Consider the following 19,809-nt stretch of genomic DNA (forward strand, 5'->3'; position numbering starts at 1 on the left):
GAATTTAAGAATATTATTGAAAAAAATAGTATTTTTGTAGTCAAAAGAAGAACCCAATAACCCGGACGCCGGGCCCGCCGGGAATCTGAACCGTGGCGTTGATGATTTGATTGGCAAGACGGAGGAGAAATCACGAGACACCTCCATCAATCTGCAACAAAACAGAATAAAACAAGAATCTGGAACCAACAATCTTCAACCACAAGGCCATTACAATTCCCCTTTATATATAACCCATTTTCTCAAATTCTCTCTTCTGATTCTGAATCCCTTGATTTTGTTGCTTGGATTACGAATGAGTTTCTCACCCAACCCACTTTCCCTCAGCGTCCCTGACGGTGCTTTCGATTCATGGCTTCGCGATTCCGGCTACCTTGAAATTATCGATCAGCGCACCTCTGACGTCCACCGTCATTCCTCCGCCGCTGCTGCCCCCATCACATCCACCTCCGCCCCCACCACCCCTTTAGCTACTGGTTTCTTCATCTCCCTTTTCTCTCGAATCGTGACCCTTTTCTCCATTTTCACCCTTAACCCCTTTGCCAAGCTCTCTGCTGCGGATTTCTCTGGGCCAACCCCCTCCTGGACTTCTGGATTTATTGGGTCTTTTGAGTCGTACTCGTTTCCTTCTTCGCCGGCTCAAGCTCGTCTAAGAGCCCATGAGAATGCTAAACGCTATGCTCGCAATTACGCGTCCCTGTTTGTTCTCTTCTTTGTCTGCACGCTGTATGTTCTTCTCTCTCTCTCTCTCTCTCTCTCTCTCTCTCTCTCTCTCGTTATTGGATTTTATTGGTGGGTGTACATTCTGTTCTTGAAGTTGTTGATTTTCATGGGGGTTGCGTATTGGGTTCTGTTTGGTTTTTCATGAAGAGGAGAACAGTGGAAGCTGCGAACAAATTGGTTTGTTAAAAGCATTTTGTTTAGATACGGTGATGGCTTTAGTTGTTTGATTGGATTGTTGAAGCCTACTCCAATGCCAATCCCAGTGTAAATTCTGTGCATTACAAATTGTGGATTGGCTTTGAGCTATTCGAAATGGTTGGATTAGATGAAACTATCAAGGCACTTGCAGTTTCTTCTTATGTTTTCCTTTTGTGGATTCAAGTGATTTGAGTGAACAGAGAGCCATTGCTTTTGTTGGTCATTAAACTCGAACACTATCAGTTGGTCATGTTATTCGTTCATTCCCTTGTTTCTTATGTTTAAATTTTGTTGTGGATGATTTCAGGTACCAGATGCCTGTTGCCCTTCTTGGGTTGATATCATGTATGGCACTTTGGGACGTTGTTAAGTTTTGTTGCAACAGGTGGGGATTAGACAAATATCCAGTTGTTTGGCAGTGTTTGGTTCGCGTTGCTCAGTGTGGTGAGTTTTAACGTTTTTAAGTAGGACTTTGCATATACACATCTATAATGCCTATGGCTATCTATCGTAATTGCTGCTTTTGAATGGTTCTTGTTTTGACTGTTTCATTTGGTTAAGATTACAAGCCTAAGGCTATCTATCGTTTTAAGATGACTGATAACATTAGCTCAATTGTCCCGTATTCTGAGAAATTGAGCCAATGTGTTAGCGGAGTAGGCTGAGCATGTGAGACCCTACATCGGTTGGGGAGGAAAATGAAGCATTCTTTATAAGAACGTGGAAACCTCTCCCTAGCAGACGCCTTTTAAAAATCTTGAAGGGAAGTTCGAAAGAGAAAGTCCAAAGAGGACAATATCTACTAGCGGTGGGCTTGGGCTCTTACAAATGGTATAAGAGCTAGTTACCGAGCGGTGTGTCGTCGAGGACCCAAAGGGTGTGGACACCGAACGGTGTGCCAGCGAGGACGTTGGGCCCCAAAGGGGAGTGGAATGTGAGATCCCACATCGATTGGAGAGAGAAACAAGTGTCAACGAGGATGCTGGTCCCGAAGAGGAGTGGATTGTGAGATCCCACATTGGTTAGGGAGGAGAACGAAGCATTCTTTATAAGGGTGTGGAAACCTCTCCCTAGCCGACGTGTTTTAAAAACCTTGAGGGGAAGCTTAGAAGGAAAAGTCCAAAGAAGACAATATCTACTAGCGGTGGGCTTGGACTGTTACACTGCATTTGATCTTGTAAAAGTTTTGCATACTAATTCAGATCAGATCGCTATTTGGAAGCCTTTGAGATTTATTTCAAAACTTAGTAAATTACCAATGCATGATCCACAATTGTTTGAGCTGCTCTTATCAGTTCATTACATCAGTAATCATCGTATATAATCCTTTTTTTCTTCCAAATACTGAACTAGTATAATATTTTGCAGTGACTGTCATTATCCTTTTATTTTCCAACTTTCAAATGGCAATTTTCTGTGCACTCGGTATTGGGTATACAGGTGACTCCGAAACATTTCTATGCTATGTAATAGAGTTCTTCATCAGTAATTCTTATCGTTTGAAACGTTTGCAGGCATGATTTTGCACGCTGCATTTCGGAAGCTGACTCTCGCCAAGCCCCCATCTACTGGGAGTCGAAAATAGGTAGCTACAGACAACAAATATTTGTAATGTTATATGTGAGCTATGTTTGAGCAAGCTTGCTGCAAGGTACCCACATCTGAATCTATGATAAGATAAAAAGTGCCTGGTAATAATTCTGCATTCTAAAGTACAAAAAGCATTCGTTGTATTAAAACACAGAGGGTAGAAGCTGTATTGGCATGTTAAGTTCAAAGAAAGTTAATTTTCAATTATCCCTGAAAATGGTACTACTAATCCTGTCTAGAGCCATAATAATGTTAGTAGAAAATGAATGATGTTCTTGTCGATTCTGCTAATGAATATACCAAGCGATGAAGATTTTAGCTTTTTTTAGTACAATGTATTTGGATGATTCAAACTAGTCTAGATTTTTAATATAAAATATATATTCAGAGGTGTTTACATGGATGTCGTGTGCTGTTCAATATATGATAACATAAACCAAAATTAAAAAAAAAAAAAAAACAAATCAAGGACAATTGGAAAATTTTAAAATTACGGGAGTAATAGAACCATGCAATATATATGCAGGATTCGAAATGTTGAAGTCAATATCGATGTGCATGAAAATGTCCTTGATTTTCAGATGGATAATAACTTGAGTAAATTATTCGTATCAGTATTACAAATGTGAATGCAATGAATAGCAAGCACCCATATTCAAAGAAATGTGAAATGCTGCTAACAAAACAAAAATTTCATAAGCAAAAATCACCAATTAATAATTAATACACCATTTCTGACAACCACGTATGTACATCAACTCAAATAATGCACCGTCAAGAATAAAAAATATCAAACAAATACACAACCTTTCTCCCTTTCAAGCTGGACTCAGATCCCTTGATACCTGACCTTGCCATCTGATTCACAAAGCCATGCAGTTTAGCTCAAGCCCATTTGGCAGTAATCAGAAACAATGTTTGATTTCTTCCCAAAATTCTTTAACTTTCAAATCTGCTAATGTAAAGCGTTTTTAGTCCGTCCTGATGATGTTTTATTAGTCACTCTACAAGAACTTGATATGAATACTCGAGTTTTATTTGTCCACTAATGTGTAGTTGAGGAATTCAAACCTCTAATCTCTTAGGTGAGAATATATTTCTTAGCCAGATTTGCCAAAAATTTATCTTATGTCATGTTTCTAGAAATTTTCCAGTTTTTCTATGGTGTGCAATTCTAAATACATAACCAAGTGGATGAATATGGGCGAGGCTAAAGGAAATGGGTGACGGATGAGCTGAAGATTCCCTAGTCTAATAAATAGCACAGACGAAAACAGTGCATCACTCTATTTGCGTAGAACCAAATATTTTTTTACCACTGGATAAAAAAAGGAATGACAATTACCATAAAACAAACCTGGAGAGTAAAAATCTAGCAAGCGAGCTCAAATTAGAATTTGAATGAAGTTCCTTGTTCGATTGCTTTTTGCTGCTATCAGAATCGGCGACATCTTGTGTATCTTCAGGAACTGTCTTTGCCTTGTTGAATAAGCGAGTGGCCAAGTCTTGTAAATTTTTCAGTGAAGATTCCTCAGAACTGCAGAGATGTTTCTCGAAGTTAATTATGAGAACTTAACATAGCGCGACATGGGAGGGATTAAGAAAATGAAAGAACTAACAAACCTGGCCAATTTCTGGAGCAACTTGGTAACAAGAACTTCACATGATCCAGGTTTTACGCGTTCCATATTTATAAGTGCATTAATTACAGTGCGAGAAGGTGATCCTTCCGAATCATCTGCAACTACCTGAGATGACATGTAAGAGGAGGTTACACTTTTCAGCACATTTGTACTCAGAAAATAAATGTCGTTGAATTGTGCACGTTGGTTATCACTCTGACAGAACAATTTGCCAAGGAATCAAATCTAAAGCTCATGTGCAATAAATGCACCATAAAAGGCCTATCTAGGGATGAGGATATTGAGAGACCCAGGCTTAAATTTGTATATCCAAGTAATAGGTAGGAAGATGAAAGAAGAGAGATTCCAAGTTGGATAAGTAACCTTGTCATGAAGTCAGTAAGCTAGCGTGGGGCAAAGGTAAAATTTACAAGTTTTTAAGGAGCTGCAAATCTGATCATAACGAAAGGAGGGAGATTGGATGCCAAGGTAAGAAGTACCTAGTATGGGGAGACGGAAGACTCAATTTCTCCTCCAAACATTGTATTTCTGTTGATATATTGGAAGTAAATCAAATTTAGAACAGCTCTCTCATCGTATCACAGAGCAGTTTGACGCCTGGAAATGGTTGAGGTGAAGACACTGGAGAATCGCTAGGATCCAGTCCTCTATGTAACAGCTGCTGACACAAACATGAGAAAAGATAGCAGGTCACTGGAGAAGACAGTGGAGCTAGTGTCTGAGTGCATGACCAATTCTCTTCATGAACACTTCAGCTCAATAGAACAAAAGGCGATGGGAAAGGACAGGTAGTTTCGGATACATTGGCAGCATAGGAGGAGAATTTTACTGGAGACCATTTTGTAGGGATGAATCATCAACATCTGCAAAGTTGGAGACACCAATTCTAGATGGAGATGATTCCAATCAATGCATGGCGAGGGATGAAATGGAGAATGAAAAGGCGGCATTCATATGACAGCCCAAAAGGCAATAGTTCAATACCATCAGGAAGTGGGCTAAAGGTAGCAGGAAAAAGAAAGTAATAATTCACTTTCCTCACTCCTTGCAGGAAGCACCCTATGTGAGAAATTCTTGGCCTTTAACCACGGGCCAACTGTTAAAGAATACTGCTTCAAAATTGGGACTCTGACCTCACTGTTAGCCAATATCTCTAATGATGTGTTAAGGAATTGGAAAATTTATCAGTGGACCAAAGTAGGCTATCGAGGTTGAATTCCGTCTTTTGCTGCAAGGGTGCCAAGTTTAGATGGGAGTGGCCCAACATTTAGAAGACAAGAAGAAGAAAGCCCTACAGCTTGTGAAAATCCTTGGATCTTTCACAACCAACAGCACGTAACACTTTAAAAAGAACAAAAGTAGATAGGGGGCATGGTTGAGACTAAGAAAAAGTCGATGCAGGGAGGCCCATAAAGAGAGGTGCTCCACTCTGATTACAGGGAGGCCCATAAAGAGAGGTGCTCCACTCTGATTACACCAGAGGCTAGTGAACAAGCTGTAGGTCGATAAGAACATGGAAGTGTATGTGAATGATGTGTTAGTAAAAAGCCGAACTACCCAACAGCTTGCTATTATGAAAGAAGAGAGAAAGCCGAGGTCAGATAAGAAAGAAATACATGAATTTAGTTTACATATGGCAATATGTAATATGTGCAAGTTTTTTAAGACGTGGAATAACCAATTGTCAAGAAAATAAATAAAAGTAGGAGAGAAATCAGTGTCGTCATTAAACATGGCCAGGAAAGACTTGAAATGCTTCACAAAATGTTGTGGCAGTTTGGACCACAAGAGGTCGAACGGAAAGTGAGATAGGATGTTGGTGAAAGTAGAAGAAGCTAATAGTTGAGAGATGAGAAACTCAAATTTCTCAATAAATCTCTTATTTTAATTGGAAGTAAAACCAATTTAGAGTAGATAAGCTCTACCAAAGACGTAGTAGACAAAGGATTATTCAAAAAACAGGAAAGAGAGCATAACAAGATGGAACACACTTCACAAAAGTATCATGCAGCTGTCGCAGATATTACTAATGCAGAAAAATCACTAGATCAGCAAGATATTGGCTGCACATAATTCAATGCAATAAACTTATGAACTCCAATCAGCTCTTACCTCTTTCAAGGATGGCATAAACAACATCGATAAAGGTGCAGAACCCGAGGCTATTTTTGCAAATTCTTCATTATCACTTGATAAAGAAGGTTTTGGCAATGCTCTTGGTGCATCGAAGAATTCATGAGAATGCCTGAAAATTATTGATATCAGGCACAGACGACATTCAGAGGAGCAAAATTTATTTTGGCAATTACTTAGATGTACCTCGAAGAGTCAGAGCTACTCACTGTTTGCTCTGTTCTTCTATTTTCCTTCCTGTCGCTGTGTATAGGGCGAGCTGATCTTTCCCTTGCATTAGCTCTCTTCAATCCTGCTGCTTGAATTGCAGCCTTTGCCTACAGTCATCAAACAGGTCATAATTAGTAACTGTACAGCACTGGAGCATATTTTGATTTGTGTGCTAGCAAGGAANATTTTTTTTTTTTTTTTTTTTTTTTTGGAGATACATTTAAATTCTACTATAAAACCAAAATGCTAAATTAAATGAGTAAGGATTGCGATCGTAAATACATGATCTCAGAACTTCAACAAAAAATTACCAAAAAGATGCATTTAAAAAGGGAAGATACTTGCCATGTTTAAATCCAACCTCCACCTATTTGCCCTTACCAGGATAACAAAAGAATACTCATGTCAATCTTAAAAACGCATGTTTTGGCCTACAACTAATTAAATCAACCCGACTGAATATAAATTAGTAGCAATATAATAAAACCAACAGTAACAGCTACATTGAATAATGATGATAACACAAATCAGTAGAGTTAAAAGCAACCTCCGCAAGGTTAAATGCACTATCTTCAGGAGACAAACTTGAAGTTTTTTCTTGAATTCCCAATCTGGATTTAGGAGTCCGAGGAGAATCAGAATCATCACGTTCACCACGCATAACAATAGTACCACTAAGGGATGTGTCCTCAAAACATGCTTGTGCACTTCCAGACTGCATCACATCGTTGATTTCTTAACCAAATGTGCATAGCAAAGCTCAAAACGATCGAGAGCATCATTATATTTAAGAAAATTCTACCGGATTGTTTTCATTATGAAATTGAGTAGATGCATTAGATCCCCTGGGAGACCGAATCACAATAGTTCCTGAACCACTTACAGATAACTCTTCCTGGAAGTTAAGCATTGAAAATAAAAATAATAATAAGGAGAAGAAGAANTTTTTTTTTTTTTTTTTTTTTTTTTTTTTTTTTTTTTTTTTTTTTTTTTTTTTTTGTTGCAGGTTTCCTTACTAAACTCGGCTGCAATAGCAAGGATAATTTAGAACTTCTGGAACAAATAAAGGTCCTTGAAGCCTTGCTATTGCAGATAGATTTACTTTGAACCTACAATTGCATCGATGATTATATTAAATATCCAGCTTTTTACTCAATTATTCATATTATAAAGGAGATATCATTTAATTCAAATCCTTATGATGCACTAATTTTATTTAGCAAACTTCTGGGACAAGTGAGGTCATGATTTCTGTTGTCAAGCAAGCTCCTAATAATCTAGCTGATTGACGAACTAGCAAATATGAATGCAAGAGCACTTCAAGCAAAGAGAAATTGAAAAAGAGGAGAATTTACATCTTCACTAGCATTCCCGGTATTGTATGAATCTCTAGTGCTTTCTGCTATGTCACGTGGTGCATTTCCAGATGCAGCTAGCCAGTTACCGCTCTCTGCAACTCTACTAGGCGCAGCCTGACCATAAGGAATTTCTGGTTTTCTTTCCCCAACTTGAGGTGGTTTTACACTTCGAACAGTACCTGTACTATGTGGTCCCCCAATGCTAAAGTCCCATCCCGCATTCTTAGGAGTTTTACTCTGGTTGCTGCAATTATAAGTAGTAAGAATTAAACAGCTCACGAGTGTGGCATCAACAATGTTCGGCATTTTTTCTTTAACAGGACACAAGTATATATTTGGTTTACCCACCTGGCACGAACAGTTTCTTCTCTTAAATTTCTTGATACTTTCACCGTGTCCATTTCATCCATACCTCTAGGACCATTAGTTGGTGTCTCTACATCTTCCTTTATTTGGTACTTTGGACGTTCTCTATCAAGATCAACAAATAAGATAACTGATGCATCACCTCTTACAAAGACAACTTTATATCATTTGGGTTTCCTCGATTCTTCAGAAGCATTAACACATAAATGTAGGAACTATGGCCTATACATTAGCAAACATGGAGTAAAGGAACACCAAATTCCTTATCCATGCCTAGGACACCAAAAATTTAGAAGAAATAAACAGTGAAGAAAGGGAAAAAGAACAAAAACATGGTAAAGCAATTATCAGAGAACTACCCTATAAAAGTAACAGAAATCAAGTATGACAGACCTTATTCTCTCCAGAAGCCTAGGACTCTTCCTGGCATTCTTAATGAACCGATGCTTCAGAAGCTCTTTGGCACTGGGCCTCTGAAATTAAAAGAGCAAAAAGATACAAGAGACAAATACAAACAAATATAATCGCATAATAGAAGGAAGAGCATATACATTAAGGAGAATGAGAAAGAAAAGGATGAATTATTATTCAATACAAATCCTGAGAGCCTTAAAAATAACCTAAGAATGCCTCAAATATTGATACGTTTAGCACATTTTGGGTTGACTTTCAAGTAGCTCCTGATTTCTTATAATGAATATTGAAAAAAGATTAAGGAAAAAAAACCTGTAAATCCCTAACATTATCAACCAATTGCAACATATTGACCTACCATTTAAGTACTGTACGAAAGTAATTGAAGAATCACTATACACGTGCCCACTGTGTCATTCATGTTCATTTCATAGAAACACTAGTTTGTGACTTGTAATCATTTGAATTTCAACCGCATAACTTCCTAGAAAAATCGTACATTCACACTCTACTAACAAAAAAAAAAGTTGATTTGATAATTATATATACCACAAATTGAAAAGAATTCAACCAAAACATGGAACCAGTGCATAAGAGAAGAATAATGCTTTACCTCAGCAGGTGTTTTCTTCAGACACAGTGACACTAATTCTTTCATAGGGCGAGAAAAATGTTCATCCAACTGCTCAGAAAACACACCACAAAAGCTACTATGTCATGAAAAATGACACTAAACCATTTCATACCAGGAGTTCACTGTTGTCATGAAAAGTGCTGAGTCTAGAGTTATTAAGTGAACCTGAGGTGGATTTTCTCGAGGTATGATAAAAAGAACTCGCATGGGATGAAGATCAGCAAGTGGAGGCTCCCCTTTTGCCATTTCAATAGCAGTGATTCCTAGAGACCAGATGTCTGCCTGCATCAAGTAAAATGTGATAGGATTGCAATGCTTGCTCAAGATATGAGAACTGGAAACATAGTGAACGAAGAATCAAGTATTGAGAAGTGTGGTTATCTTAGAACCAATTAAACCATGAAAACGCCAAATATGGTTCTGAGTACATACCTTCTCATTGTATCCTTCAGAATTCTGAATAACCTCTGGCGCCATCCAGAATGGAGTTCCTACAAATGTCTGTGGTTATGAAATCAGTGATAGGTAACACATAAAATTTAGAAGATATCATCCAATAGCATTAGAAGGTGGATAAAGGGGAAAAAATAGTCCAGAATAATAAAATCAGCAAATATTTATACAGTAAAAACAAACAAGAAAGCAACTCTTTACAAGCAAAATTTTACAAACAGAAAGAATTTACCAAAAACTTTCATATTACTTCTAATAATGATTATAAGAAAATATTTTATGGATCTAACAAGGAAAGAAATAGCAGGAGAAGAAGGAGCTAAAATTCTCCCAACAACCAGCCAGCCAAGAGTGGTAAGAAGCCTCATTGGAAAAATTACATAATTCTAATAACGTGAGGAAAAGAACAAAATAATAATGAACGAAGTTCAATATTTCACATCATTCTCTACCTTTCTCCTTGATATTGTCCTTGTTAATTGAGCAGAAACACCAAAATCTGCAACCTGTAGGAATTAAACTTTTAGCCCTTTAAAGCAAAACTCAGCCATCTTAACAGTTAAATCAAGGCTCACACAAGACCTTTTTATCGTGAAAAAATCTTACCTTAACATCACCATTTTCGCTCAGTAAAATGTTTGCCGCTGCAAAGTAAAATACAATCTTTCAAAAGACTAACATAGAAGTGAAACTCATTTATAGAAGTTGCCTATTAACTCTTTNTTTTTTTTTTTTTTTTTTTTTCTTCTTTTCCATTTTCCCCTTGTTGCAGGAGGTGGTGGGAGGGCTAGGAATGGGGATTATCACCACCTTCATGGATGATGAGCAGTTAATTTTACAAATTAATTGAGTTGTGGAGAAGAAAGAAAACCCTTAATGTCCCTGTGGATTTTTCCTTCACTGTGCAAATAATCAATTGCATACAAATTAATTGAGTTGTGAAGAAGAAAGAAAACCTTTAATGTCCCTGTGGATTTTTCCTTCACTGTGCAAATAATCAATTGCATGCAGCAAATCCCGTAGAATGCATGCCATTGACATTTCATCAAGGGGTGGCCCGGTTTGCAGCTGCAGAATTATGAAAAGTTAGCCAACATATTTGAAGTTATTGCAATAAAGACATAGTACAATGAATGACGTCTCAAATACAAACAGAACTATATTGACACGAGAGAAGTCGAACCATGCAGTTCACTGCATAGAAATTTCTAACACTCTTAGTAGAGTTTCAAATAGAAATTTGATGGATTGCAATTATGTAGGAGTATCAAGCATGCCAAGAAGAATTTTGGACCTACTATGGTTTTTAGTGGTGTTCAAAAAACCTAATGACCAAAGCCCTGAAGGGGTGGCTCTATTGGCTTAAGGCCCACAGTCTCTGAATAACAGCTACTCAGAAGTTGCGTGTTTGAACATTTGGGTGAGTTTAATGGGGAAAACTCTTGATGTCTCCAAAGTTCGGGACTTAGGAACAAGGGCAGACTTTTTTCCGAACAAAACCTTTTTTTATAAGAAACAAAAGATTACATCTAATAAATTGAAAACCTATGCGGGTTGAGTTAAGATCAAATACATTTAAACAAAAAGAATTGAGTAGTTTCATGGATGCTTCTAAAATTAATTTGGGTTAACCCGTACTTATTAATAATTAAAAGACATCAGTTTTACTTGCGATAAATTGACATATTATATTTATTTTAAGTTTGTTTCAATGAGAAGACAAATGCTTATAACTAACATTATTACTATGTTTTGGCAAATTATTGAAAAATTAACTCAAATAACCCAAATCAATCCAAACTTTTTATGATTGGGTTGGCTAATCCTATCAGCTATATAGGGTATTTTAGTTGGACAATGTGCGTCTCAAACAATTGGGCTAAGTCCAAAAAGTCTCTTTAACTCAATCTAGCCTATGAACACCTCTCTCCCCTATTAAATACTTGAGATGGATATCGAATTCAAATTCCAGAAGATTGAGCCATAGAACAAAATCTCCACAAGATCACCGCAAGCTGGTTCTATTCAGCTTTTTAGTTCAATATTGGGGCGTGTTTATGTTATTTTTGTTATTCATTTTGTTCTTTTTTCACTCACTTGTGGATTTTGTATCTCTCGAGCATTAGTCTTTTTTTCATTTATTCAATAAAAAGTTTTGTTTCTTGTTCAAAAGAAACTAAATATGAGTAACCTTAAATACGGTTAGTTTACAGCAACAAATTAAGTTGTTCCAAAAGCTTTGATGTCCATCCTGTTTACAATTTTGTAAATCCAAGGCTTTTTAGAAGGCTACCATTTAACACCAAATGCTCAAAAGTCTTGCCTCCTTTTCTCTTCACTCTCTTTTATTGAGACAATTTCTAGGCTAACTAATATACTCCTAAATTATTCCCCATGCAATTGTTTCGCTTTTACCTTTACAACATATGATATTCTGAAATGCTGCTATTTCGCTAAAGACTTGTGATTTGTTATGGAAGTATTGTGGCTGGATGAGACTTACTGGTTTTTCATGCTGGATTGGATGCTTTTAGTTAGGTATGGGAGCTCATTGAGCACTTCCTTAGATATTTGGTTTTGTCGCCATGATTTGGTACTTGAAACTCTGAGTTTGAGCATTTTTAGAGCTAGATTTTAGGCCCATTTCAAATTAAATTTTGTGTAGTTTATTAATAGGTTAGTAGTATACTTCTGTATTAGGAGTGGAGCAAGACGCCAAATAGAGACTTACCAGATCTGCAACAGAGCCCCCAGCCATATATTCCATTATTATCCATAACTTCGTCTGGTGGAGATAAGAACCATAATACTCAGTAATATAGGGCGATCGACATTGTGACAAAACAGAAATTTCCTGGCACAAAACTGAGGTAGATTAGCACCAAAGCATTCACCGAATTCATTTAACTCGCCAGTTAATTTATACCTTCTGAATATCCTCAATTTCATCCTCACTGCAGAAGATTTATTCAAAAACAAATTTAGCAACATCACAGAAAAGGAAGTCCACAAAACATTGGAAGACTAGAACTAAATAAATGAACAATTCAAAAGGGAAACCAATTACTACATCTGTATAAGAAAAAAAAAAAATGAAATGGAGATGTGAAGAAGAATCATCCTATCCTCCAATGCATACAAAATTCCAGTTCAAGGATATTAAATGAATAGCAAGTAAAAACATAGCATGTCAGTCGGCTACATTTTTTTTTTATCCAGTAAAAGTGTTACACATGCAAGATAATGTAACACGATGAACATGGAAATATTTTATTGCTAATAAAGTTACCCCAAACATTATTATCAATTTCCAGAAATCTTCGTCAACAATAGCTAATTCCAAGCAAACTAATAAATAAGATCAGATATATTTTCTTCAATAGTCGCCTCGCCTACAAGGCAAAGTAAATAACAAAAAAGTAACATAGAATTTAAGCCAAGATTATAATCCAACATCACATCTCTTCCTATCATGAAGGGAAGGGTGAAAACACGACACCCCTCTTTCCTTCATACCTGGCATGCTTCTCAGGTAGATTCTCTGCATGTGGTTGGTGACAGCCATTAAAATAATCATACACAAACAGCAAAGTACCCCAAATTTACAGGAACTTTGAGTTGAGACATTCATAATGAACTTTAAGTATAGCTATAGAACCAATGAATCTGTATCGGCATTTGGATTCAAGCAAGCTATATATATACCATGACAAATTCTTTTTCAATCCTCTCAGTCCCAAGCAACCTATACTATCCACTATATAGGTAAATCTAGCAATATATTCCTGTCCTCACATAACCTGCTAGCTTCTTGCGGATGTTATGCTACCATTTTTCATCAGAACCAAACTGGTAACAATTACAAGTATCAAATAAAACCAGATTATAGGACTCTGGTCAAATTACTTGCACATTCAAGTTATAGAAAGCAAAATAATCCCCAGATGCAATACAAGGAAAGTTCCATGACATAGGTCTCATTTGAAGCAAGAGTACCCTTCCAAAAACAAAGCAATAGCTTCTTTTTTTCTTTTTTTCTTTTTTTTTTTTTTACTTAGCAATAGCATTAAATGTTGACATTGAGAAAGCTCCCATCTGGTCTATGGCCGCTCTTATAATCAGTTTTACCCACTCATACAACATGCATCCTAGAATCATTCCAATAAATAACCAAGAAGATTCAATCTTGATCAGTAAACTGTCCATACAATGTAATGGTCTCTATATCTCTCGGCGGGCACATGAAAAATTCAGCAAAAGAGTCACTAGAGGCATGAGACACTTCAATAACTTAATAAGAAAAGTTGAACTCATTGACCTTTCCCTCAATAATGGTCTCTATCTTGGTCAAACAACAGATGGCACCCACCCTGACATCATCGATAGATTTCTGGCTACAAAATGTTTCCTCGAAAAATTTGTCGGTGTTCAAAGACTGAATAGATCTATATCTTATCATTATCCCATTGTACTTTCCAAGGGCTGTTATAAATGGGGCCTCTCGCCCTTCCGTTTCTAGAATATGTGACTGAACCATTCTGAGTTTTTGTCAATGGTAGAATACGGGTGAAAGAACACGCCCCTCCATGGATGGTTGGGGCATAGTTTCATCAACAAACTTAAAATGTTAAAAAAAAGTCCTAAAGAAATGGAACAATGAGGTTAAAAGAAACCAACTTCTAACTCAAATTGCTCTCCTTGATCAAATGGAGGAAACTAGCTCTATCACATTAGTTCAACACACACAAAAATGCTTATGAAAACAAAACTTATTTCTGTTGACAACAAAGGAAGAGCAATCTTGAAGACAAAAATGTAAAAAAAAACGATGGCTAGAGGAGGACGACATAAGCTCTAAAGTTTTCCATCGTAACGTGACTTCAATGAAATGAAAGAGTGCCATTGCGGAAATTCTATCGACACAAGGTAGAAGTTTAGTAAACGAAAATGAAATTGTATTAGAATTTGTCCTTTTACACACCCTTACATACAAAGGACAATACCCTCATCAAATTTCCCCACAATCTTGACTAGAGCCCAATCGATCAACAACAAGCAACATCCCTTGAGGTTGCTTTTACCGAGGAAGAGGTAGGGAAGGCGATATAGCTCCTGGGCTCCGACAAAACTCCAAGACTTGATGGTTTTGCCTCAAAATTTCTTTAAAAATGTTGGAACATTTTGAGTGCCGATATCATGAGAGTGTTCCAAGATGTGAAATTATCAACGCCAGCCTAAATGAAACATACATCTATTTGATCGCAAAGTGAAAGGATGTGCTGTCGCAGATTTTCAACCCACAAGTCTTACGATTGAACAATACAAAATCATAGCAAGAGTGCCAACCAGAGCGTCTTAAAATGATCCTACCTTTAATGATTACTAGGCAACATACAACTTTCGTAGAAGGACGGCAGATCCTCGATAGATCCCTCATGGCGAATGAACTTATAGATGAATGGAAAAGAAAGAAACAAAAAGGTGTAGTCATCAAACTTGACTTGGAAAAAGCTTTTGACATGGTCGATTGGACTTTCCTCGAAAACATTCTTATAGCAAAAGTCTTTGGCCCAAAGTGACGAGGGTGATAAAAGGTAGCATTTCATCCACAAAACTTCTCCATCATCATAAATGGAAGACCGAGAGGGAAGATTCATGCCCACGAGGTCTTCGACATGGGGAACGACTATCCCTTTTTCTTTTCATAATGGTAATGGATTACGTCAGTCACTTACTCGCCAAGGTCAAACATAAAGGGTAGATAAAAGGCTTTAAGGTTGGAAATAAAGGCTTATGCACCAACCACCTTTAGTTTGCGAATGGCACAATCCTCTTCTTTGATTTGTTAGATGTCTCCTCCAAGAAAAAAGCATGTAAAAACTTACAAAAGATTCTCATAACAATATATCAATCTCCAAAAAACAGAAATTATGGGTATCAATATTGGCACAAAGATTATCGAAGACCTTGCTAGCAGAGATTATCGAAGACCTTGCTAGCAGAGATTATCAAAGACCTTGCTAGCAGAGATTATCAAAGACTTTGCTAGCAGATTTGGTTGTTAAAATGGTAAATGGCCGAATATGTACCTAGAATTATCCTTCCATGGGAACCAGAAATTCTTCTCCTTCTGGAAGACCATTATTGAAAAATAGAAAAAAGGGATGAACATGGTCATCATGTTATACTTCGAAAGGCTCACCCTAATACAAGCTACACTGTCCAACCTATCCACTAAATACATGTCTTTGTTCAAAATGCCACAAAGAGGGGCTATGGATAGAAAGATTATTCAGAAACTATTTATAAAAAGATGGCTCATGCCTTGTTCGACGAGATATTATAAACCTCCAAGCATACAAGGGAGGACTTGGTCTACTTTCAACAAAGCTGAAAAATAAAGCTCTCCTCATGAAATGAATGTGGAGATATTATCACGAAGACAACGCCTTGTGGTGAAAACTTATAAAGGATAGATATACTTCTACATCACATACAAATCGATCCCCTCCATCTTCTGCAAAGGGGCCATGGAAGTACATTTGAAACACCAAAACCTCATCAATAACCGAATTTTCCATAGGGTGGGTGATGGAGGAAACACGCCTTTTTCCAAGGAGGTAAAGGATTTATTGGACATGGCCTTAACGTACTACCCTTTCATGAATGCAAAAGCTCTGCTATGGAAAAATCTCATTTTGGTTGTCTTTTGAGATCTATGGAACGAAAAATTAAAGAATATGCACGGAGAGGACACAAACTTATAGAAAGCTCTTCGACAATGTTTATCACGCTATATCTTAATGTATATTGTCTAATACTTTTATTTCCTGTAGTCACATTTCTCTTATTGTAAATTGGGAAGGTTTTTTGTAAACATTATGGATAACACATCCTTCTTGTGTATTTCAACCATCAATGAAATTGTCACTATAAAAAAAAAATAAAAAAAATTGTCCATACAATGTGGATGAATTTGTTAAAGACTTCCCATTTTTTTCTTTTTGGTTGAGCAAAGAAAGGAAATACAAGTTATGTAATATACATGGAAAACCCCCCACCAAAGTTAGGGAAGTGTCTATAACCATTTGTTTTTAGCCTGCTCGTTGGCTAAAAAAAATTTGTTACATCATTCTACGCACTTTCAAGGGCATCAGGGCTCTTCCTAACAAGATGATGTACTATCTTGCATACATGTTTGTGGTCACCTTTATAAGGGGAAAAAAAAAAGCTCAATGGATCAACATTAACATGGAGTCCTTATGGATCAACATTAGCAGGGTGTTCTTATGGAAGCAAGTACAGCCGGAAAACCATATTTTCAGAGGCTCCAATTAATCATTAACACTTTTTTGAACTCCATCCTTTTGTAGCTTTACATTAGTGTAAATGCAACCTTCTTCTACTACAGTCTTAATATTCTTATTCTAAAGGGGAGGATCTTTTATAATTCCCGCTGGCTTAAGGATTTCTCCTTCCCATATTTTGTAATTTCATTTATCAATGAAATATAAGTTTCTTTTAAAAGAAAATAATCATTACAAATTCTTGGAAGAGGCTAAAAGGTATAATAATATCAATGCTGATCTTGCAGTGAGCAATAATTTGATGTCAGGAGTACAAATAATCATAATATAATTATGACTCATAGAAACTATCAAGTGCACAGAAAGCAAAATTGGAAAGTCGTAGTCTAATGAGCAACACTAATCAACTAGAACAGAAAATAATAAATTAAAATAAAATCATCCAAAGACCGAAAGATAAATGAGGATTATTAAACAACTCCTCATTTAAAGATAAACTCACCTTATTTAGCAAGGAATGTGGTAAAATTTGTCCCACACAACAATTTTAATATTCACCAAGTTTTTTAATCATACATGCTATTCATTGTTAAGACAAGAGCTCTAAATTTGAATTTCATCATGAACGTCAGTGAAAAATATAGAGCAACCTCTGTACTTACGATTCTTCCAAATCAATAACTTTGATAGCGACTTCTTTGTTAAGCTCCTTGTCAAACCTGCAAGCAAATGCAAAAGGCATCAGGAGATTAGATCAATGAGCATTTCCAGTTAATTTTCTAATTGATTGCAGAGAAGAAAAGGCCTTGGTATCTCACGCCCTTCCCGAAAAAGAAACAAAAAAGAAATAACTTGAGAAACCATCCAGCTTCGCCACCTTAGGTTACAAAAAGGATGACTGAACTTTTTATTAAATAACCTTTCCTTCAACTTTAATTGGAATTAAAGTAACAGCGATGCAGCTAAGTATAGACCCTACAATTTGGGTAACATGCACTCCAGCACTCGTCGAACATGTATAAGATACTTGTTAGCACAATAGATCATGTGTCACACACTAAGTCCAACACTTATTAATGCTTATACGTGAGACACTCTGACATGTGTCCAGCACGAAAACGACACAATTCGTTTTTTGAGTATATAAATGCTAAAAGGTATAACCATATCAATACTTATATGTGAAACAAAAACTATATATTTGGAAAGGATAATACATGGAACACTTGTTCTTTTGGTATAAAAATGAATAAGCTTCATGACCAAATTTCATTCTTGTGTATAGCTTTTAAAATGTATATTTAAATAGATGCATCCTTGCATTATCCCTGTCCTAGTTTATTAAAAAATGACAAATCAATCGTATCTGTGTTATGTCATATCCATATCCGAGGCTTCTAAGTGAGCAAAGTCAATCATATCCGTGTTGCGTCATATCCATGTTGAGGCTTCTAAATGAGCAAAGAAGTGTATACTTATCTAAACCCACACTAGTTTGAAGATCACATAAAGCCATTTTCTGACTCGCCAGTCACTTATTTAATTGAGCAGACCAAAAGATAAAGGGTGTAACAGATTACAATGCTCTGAATCACAGATATAAAAACAGAACCGAAGCTTACCCCTTGTATACATCACCAAAAGATCCTCTTCCAATAAGCTCCAAAGAACTAAACCTTGCTGCGACCGCCTCTGCTATACTCGCTACGTCAGACATTTTATGCTAGCAATCTTTTTCACCTCTTACCCACTTCGCACACACTAGATTGCCAAACTGAACCACAATTTGAGACAAACTCAACCATCTCATCTCCAGATTTCCCTCATTTCTTGAACAAACAATCCAACCGGCAACCCCAAATTCACGACCAAAATTTGTCTTTACCAATCCCAACTGCAGCCTCAAATATCAAATCTGGAATAGCATTGGAAAACACCAAATTAATACAAAATTATCTACCACCAACCAAACCATGAATTTGACAACAAAACAGAATCCAAATTCATGAAAATAACAATTGACATAAACATAAGACAATGCATAGTATCCCTTGAACCCAAAGTAAAGCAAGAGGGTCTCAACAATAGACATGTAACGGGTTGGAGGAACTAAGATACGCAATGGCGACAGACCAACACAATGAGAAACACTGGGGGAAAAGGTCAACATCGAAAGTGAAACAACAACAACAACAACAACAACAACAACAACAACAACAAAGAAGTGGCTTGAAAACGGAGTCTTTAATTTGTGAAATTCAATTGCAATCAATTTGTTCACGGATTGAGATTCTGAAACTTACCCAAGAATGCGATTCAAAGCGATGTTAGGAAGAAGTGGTTTCTGAGCAATTACACCATAGATCTCTTCCTCCTTTGCACTCTGTCAATTTGCAGAGAGAGGGTTGGCGAGGACTGCGAAATCAAAGAGAAATTTTGTTGGTTTTAATGGGAACTACCCTTCGCTCCCCTCTCGCTTCTTCTTCTTTCTTCTTTTTTTTCTCTTTTTCTTCCTTCGATTTCTTCTTTCTCTATCTCACTTCGCAATAATTCTTTAAATAAAATAAAATAAATAAATAAATTGTACCCCGAGATTTGGACAGAAATGTAAATGAGAAATTGGATGGGATACTGCAAAACGCACCGTTTTATGTATAAATGTAATAAATAATCCACAATTCCCATTATTTTATATTTTTTTTTTTTCTTAAATGGGAGATAAAAACACTAATTAAAACTTAATTATTTTTTTTTATAATTTAATTTTTATTGTGTAATTA

At 36.5% G+C, this 19,809-nt stretch overlaps 2 protein-coding genes across 3 annotated transcripts; one reads left to right on the forward strand and one right to left on the reverse strand.

The window, feature by feature from the left end:
* The first annotated feature begins 54 nt into the window (after positions 1-54).
* LOC111788894 (PRA1 family protein H-like) lies at positions 55-2,791 on the forward strand. Its single transcript, XM_023669464.1, has 4 exons — positions 55-726; positions 1,229-1,365; positions 2,290-2,361; positions 2,436-2,791. The coding sequence occupies exons 1-4, from the start codon at positions 296-298 to the stop codon at positions 2,504-2,506; spliced, it is 711 nt and encodes a 236-aa protein (XP_023525232.1). The 5' UTR covers positions 55-295; the 3' UTR covers positions 2,507-2,791.
* A 391-nt stretch (positions 2,792-3,182) lies between these two features.
* LOC111788399 (serine/threonine-protein kinase svkA-like) lies at positions 3,183-19,564 on the reverse strand. Of its 2 annotated transcripts, XM_023668732.1 has the most exons (21): positions 19,333-19,564; positions 18,652-18,944; positions 17,692-17,748; positions 12,649-12,676; positions 12,454-12,576; positions 10,679-10,790; positions 10,329-10,366; positions 10,175-10,228; positions 9,702-9,770; positions 9,435-9,551; positions 9,249-9,317; positions 8,615-8,694; positions 8,204-8,326; positions 7,853-8,099; positions 7,300-7,392; positions 7,045-7,212; positions 6,474-6,604; positions 6,267-6,399; positions 4,135-4,259; positions 3,869-4,048; positions 3,183-3,369 (listed from the first exon to the last, which is right to left on the reverse strand). In XM_023668732.1, exons 2-21 carry the CDS (start codon positions 18,744-18,746, stop codon positions 3,330-3,332), a joined length of 2,082 nt encoding a protein of 693 aa, XP_023524500.1. In that variant the 5' UTR covers positions 18,747-18,944; positions 19,333-19,564; the 3' UTR covers positions 3,183-3,329. The 2 variants fall into 2 exon arrangements, with proteins under 2 accessions (XP_023524500.1, XP_023524502.1); XM_023668734.1 differs by lacking the exon at positions 19,333-19,564 and having other exon boundaries at positions 12,454-12,587; positions 18,652-18,671.
* Positions 19,565-19,809: the final 245 nt, after the last annotated feature.

Source organism: Cucurbita pepo, chromosome LG02 (genome assembly GCF_002806865.2).
Source record: "Cucurbita pepo subsp. pepo cultivar mu-cu-16 chromosome LG02, ASM280686v2, whole genome shotgun sequence".
NCBI lineage: Eukaryota > Viridiplantae > Streptophyta > Magnoliopsida > Cucurbitales > Cucurbitaceae > Cucurbita > Cucurbita pepo.